The following is a 5705-nucleotide window of genomic DNA, read 5'->3' on the forward strand; positions in this document are numbered from 1 at the left end:
CAATAACAAACATTTAAAACACCAAATGCATTCAAACAAGAAAGCACTTCCAAACCACAAAGCAAGGTTGGTACAGCTATTCCAGCACTGGGCTAGGGTTCCTCTAATATCATTCTGAGTCATCAAACATCTCTGAAATGCCTGTGGCTCTGTTTTTGCCATTTAATTTGGTTTTGCTTTGAGGAACATGTTGCAATCTCTTGCCTGTTAGACGAGAATGCTCAGACTTCTTGTAGATTCTAAGACTTGGTCTGCGGGGCAATCCACGATCTGGGGCAGACTGTCTCTTTCAAGGTGGAGGGAGAGAGCCATTACCTTTCTTTGGTTTTGTCTGTTTGTTTGTTTTGCAGTTTCTTTGGCCGGGGCCGGGTTTGAACCCACCACCCCTGGTATATGGGGCTGGCGCCCTACTCCTTTGAGCCACAGGCGCCGCCCTGCCATCATCTCTCTTTCAGGGTTTTATCTTCTCTCACATGCATATAAATGCAGAGAAAGCAGGCAGAAATACCGCACTTCCCTGGTCATTGAATATCCTGCAGTGTACTTCTTAATTAAAACCAGCATCACAAATATGACTGCTTAAGTGCCAAAAACCAAGGCCGCTTAATGGCCAATCAGAGAACTGCATGATCATTAAATCCATTTGGAAGCATTCATTTTTCCTGAGATGAATACAGTTAAGCTCTAAATATTCTTATTGTTTCCATCAAGTGTTTTGTTTTTTAATACTGCTTCCTTTTAGCAACATCACAACTTCCTTTCACTTTTGTCATCAGAAATTAACTCTATATTATAATGGTTTATTATGATTTTTTTTAATCCAGAATTTGTAACAGCATCAGGGATTAAAGAATAATTTGAATGAACGACACACACAGTGTTGCCTAGTAACAGAGACTGATCTGTACAAAGCCATACATTGCAAAATTTCATAGCAGCATAAAAACTTTTACTGGCACTTAAGCATATTTTCCCCTGATTGAAGCCGAATCCATGCAACAATTACAACCACATGACAAAAGCTGGTGATGATTAGCCTTAGAGAGCTGCTGTTATTTCTGACAGTTCCAAAGCTGTTTTTGTTTGTTTCAGGAAAGAAAGCCTCAAATCCTTTCTGGACTAGCCTCACTGAAAAGGCAGAATTAAACCTGTTTATTAGGCAATGCCAGCATTTTAACTACAGCTCCTGGTGAAGAATGGAAGAGTTATGTAATAATCTACAATTCTAATTAATTTGTGTCAACCAAAACCAGCTCTAAGTGTACCAATAGACACTCAGAGGGCAGCCCTCCCATCATGTAACGTAACGATGGAGACACACAGGGAAGTCAAATGTGCCTAGAAATGTTATCTAGAAAAGAACTTCATGAAGACGAAGGCTAAAAGCCAGGAAGGTTATTTTCATTTGTTATAACAAATATCTTAAGGAGTGATCTCAAGATATGCTTCATATCTATAGTAACTGAAGTAAAAATTATGAAATATAGTTGTTGAAAGAGTCCAAGGGGGAATTACCTTCACATTAAATTCAAGATAACTTGTTGGGTAATATTGTATAACCAGTCCAAAGAAAATATGCATTTGTAGAAAAAAATGTATTACATGATACACACACACATATAAATTGAATGGGTGGTTCACTGATAGGAAACTGGGTAATTGTCCCTGACAAACATATATTTCTATGAACAGATTTACCAGTCGAAGGGATTCATCGTATAGCTCAAGGAAATTGAGGAACAAATGTTTTGATCCTTACATAAACTTTTCGTCTTCCAGCTCTGGCTTGAATAAAAAAATGCTTATAAAATTTAACAGGTACCACAGGCACAAATAATCCATTGTGAAGCATATAGAAAGACTTTTATAATCAAGCTTAACCTTTTAATCAATCTTGTAACGGAGCTTCCTGGTGTACATTTCAATAAGTCCTACTTTGCTTGCTTTCATTTGAGCCTCATAATGTCAAATTTCTGGTTTTACTTCTCAGAATCCCCCAACCTGGACACAGGCTCTGCAAGATATGTTGAATGATCCAGATGCTGCCAGAGTTATAAAGCAAGACAGCAGTGAAAGCAGAGGGGGGTGTCTACAAATAGAACGAAAACAGATGAGGAAACCCACCGGATCCCCAAATCCCAGGTCTAGGGCTGTCATGGCGGGTGCGCTGAAGAAGACTACTGGCCTTGTGGGATTGGCCGTATGTGAGACTCCACACGAGGGGTTAAGGATATTGTATACAAAGATTCTTGATGTTTTTGAGCAAATCCCTAAAACTGCAGCGTATAGAAAGCATACAGAACAGATTACAAATGAGAAGCTGGCTATGGTTAAAGCAGAACCAGATGTTAAAAAATTAGAAGACCAACTTCGGGGTGGCCAAATAGAAGAGGTGATTCTTCAGGCTGAACATGAACTAAGTCTGGCAAGAAAAATGATGCAGTGGAAGCCATGGGAGACGTTAGTGGAAGAGGCTCCCGCCAATCAGTGGAAATGGCCAATATAATCATTGTTGAATGACTTTGGTGGGTTGATGGGAAATTGATGTAATTAAATGTTTTATTTAAAAAATGTGTCTAAATTATGTGACGTTATCAAAGTGAAAACCTATTTAAGAGACTCATTAAAATTGGTGATTGTGGTAATAAAAAAAAAAAAAAAATCCCAGGTCTAGGAAAAGACCATCTACCTGCACACCACACAAATCAAACTTGGAATGCGTGGATACGGTCCTAAAATACGAGCAGCCCTCAACTCAGCGGCAGCAGGGCCAGGAGATGGTTGCATCACTTCCCTGAGACCCGGTTTCCCTCTCTATCCACACACAAAACCTCCACACAGGTTTTGCTGTTTGCCTCTTTTATGGAGTGAGCTTTTGTGATTATAAGTGTCCACTATAAAAACTGAAAGTAACAAGTCTGAAAAACTTATTAGAAGGTGGCAGTACATTGCTGGGATTACGGGTAGACTTTGACAATTTAGTCACTAATTTCTGATTAAATTTTAAGGCTGATCAACTTCGATATTTTGAAAATAAGTTGACATTTGTCAAATAAATCCTAATGATAAGTGAAGCATGTTTTTCTATACTCCTAGAAAGCAATAGAAACACCAAATTCTTGAATAATCATTAAATGAATTAGGTGCATTATGAATAGTTTGCATTTCATTAAAAGTAATTCATTCTGTAAAGAGGCTACAGAACATGGGCTCCGTATTCTACCGAAGATAAGAATGATACAGCAATGGAAACTCTAAGCATGTTTCTACAAACAGCCCCCTCCCAAAAAACAAATAGATTTCTCAAATTGCTCATGTGTTGCTACTAAGAACTTATAAAAATACAGATTATCTGGAATACACTTTCTAAAACATATGACTTGAAATTCTCAAAGGCTTCTTAGCGATAAATATGGTATAATCTTCAATAACTCTAAACTAAATGTTATCAGAGTCACCTGTAAATGATACTAACCAGCATTACTGAAACACTTTAGACACATTACACAAATGTAGTACACTTATAGTAAAAGTCCCTGGCCAAAATCGAAATGTGAAAAATGTTATAAATCTATCTTAAAAAAAAAATCATTCTATTTCTCAAACTTCTAACCCATGGAGTAGGTTTATGTAGCCAAAATTGGGGAATGAGTGCACCGGGGGGTGGGTGGGTGTCCAGGTTCTTAACAAATTATTTCCTTTCCAAATGAATAATTATGCCTTTTGCTCCGTTTTAAAATGGTTTTAGCTATCTTTAGCATTCTGTTTTAGACTCTTCCCATTTATGTTAATAATCCTGGACACACAAATTGCCAGATGTAAGAAGAGATTTGAAGGTTTGAAGAGGAATAGCTTTCTTAAATGGATACTTTAAATCAGTAAATTAGTCAAATAATGTCCTTTTCTAAGAAGTGTCCTACCTTTTAAACAAGGTGCAACAGACAGTATCATTATCACCTGTTACACTAGAATTTGCAGCGGGAGAGCTAATAAAAGATAGGGAAGGAGGAGCAACACAAACGTGAGTTTGCTTGTTCCTTCTACTAGAAAAAAATCTCGCAGAAGACTAGAAAGTGGCTTTCAACTTGGAAACACAGAAAATAAAATAGGTCAAAGTCCACTGAATCTATTTTCAATTATTGAGACCTGCAGAACTCAAGCAGCCAGAGCCAGCTAGAATTGTTTGAGACCTGGGGATCATAATGAAAATATGGTGGAGTGAAATGTATTCCCCACAGGTTTAAATGCAAAATGAGAACCCAACTTTTTATTACTCATTAAATGAAATGTGCAGTCTTTTTCCCCTTTTAAGGTCAAGTATGCAGTATTTTGGAAAACAAATCATAAAAACATGATTAGAGAGAACAGAGGAAGTCATTATTTTCTCCAGTCATAAAGAATGCAGCATCATTCCATCCATCTAATGTATCTTTGTAACAGCAGCGGCAGCATGTGGCAGTGCTTAAATCCGGTATTTAAGAAAAAGGATGGATTAAAAGAACACTGAGATGAGCTGGAAAATATTCACGTGGATTAGATTATTTTAATAAATTTCATTCCCTTTCCAAAGGGCCACTTGACATTACATATTGCCATGTTATCTACCTACACAAAAATAATACACTCATCAGGCCAAAAGCCACAGTCAATCCAGGAGTACATACTTAATGGCTAATAGGGATAGAGTCAATGTTGTGATAGATGGGGGAAAAAAACACAATATCTGTGAAATCAGTGAGGAAGTTGTTGAACCTGAACCAGTAATTGTCCCTATTATAACGTCCTTTGGTTTGCTTTGCCTTCTTGGAAAAATTCATAATGTAAAAATTAAACGTGGCAAGATGCATCTTCTCAATTTTAACATCAGGACATATCTTATGCAAAAGCTTATCACAAAGACAACTATTTCAGAGCATGGCTTTTGCAAAGCACAACTTCATTGCTGAAGCAATTCCAATGCAGTGCCAGGTTTTCGGCAACTGTTACTAACTATCTGTCATATTTAGGGCAGTTCTACTTTTATTATACTCTGCTGTAGGCATCTTCAAATCATTTTGAAAAAACATGTTTTGGAAATTAAAAGAAATGGCCTGTAACATGATAAACCACACCACCTTGTATATGAGAGAGTCTTACCAGTCTAGCTTTATCAAGTCATCTTGGATGGGATGAATTGTTAAGCCAGTGGGGTTCACGTTCAGGATTTCATGTTTCAGAGCTTAGGAAGGGCTTCCGTGTCCAATCTGTCTTCTTTTAAATGTTGTATGGCATTTTTTGCAGGCATTGGTTCTCAAAAAAATAAAAGAACAAGAAACTAACAGTGTCACTGTGTACTATGCAATAGGAGCAAAATCTAAGCAGATTAAATCACATTGTGAGTGAAGGATGGAGAGCATAAGATAACTGGGAGGTTTTGCCAAAGATGTAGGAGAGGACTTTGGTTTGTTTTAGGCATTTTTGGTTTGCTTTTTTCTTTTTTATTATAAAAAGTAGAAATGTTGTAACCCAGTTTTACATGCTAATATGAATTAGGAAAGTACCCTGTGTTTAATGGCAGTTTGCTTTCATCCTAATGACTTGTTAATACAATGAATTAAATAAGTGGTCTGCACAAGAAATAAAACTGACCACATAGGCTGAGAAAATGTCAGACCTCATCAGACCTCACTTCAGTTTCTACTGAAACTCAGCAAAAACATACAAAA

The 5705-nt window shown here is 37.2% G+C and overlaps 1 protein-coding gene across 1 annotated transcript; it reads left to right on the forward strand.

Moving 5' to 3' along the window:
- Positions 1–1229: 1229 nt before the first annotated feature.
- On the forward strand, positions 1230–2646 carry LOC128592009 (NADH dehydrogenase [ubiquinone] 1 alpha subcomplex subunit 5-like). Its single transcript, XM_053599849.1, has one exon. The coding sequence runs from the start codon at positions 2024–2026 to the stop codon at positions 2504–2506; it is 483 nt and encodes a 160-aa protein (XP_053455824.1). The 5' UTR covers positions 1230–2023; the 3' UTR covers positions 2507–2646.
- The last annotated feature ends 3059 nt before the right edge of the window (positions 2647–5705 follow it).

This window comes from Nycticebus coucang, chromosome 8, assembly GCF_027406575.1.
Source record: "Nycticebus coucang isolate mNycCou1 chromosome 8, mNycCou1.pri, whole genome shotgun sequence".
Lineage (NCBI taxonomy): Eukaryota > Metazoa > Chordata > Mammalia > Primates > Lorisidae > Nycticebus > Nycticebus coucang.

Coding starts and splice junctions, on each gene's coding strand:
- LOC128592009 (XM_053599849.1), top strand. CDS start 2,024: ATGTTGAATGATCCAGATGCTGCCAGAGTTATAAAGCAAGACAGCAGT.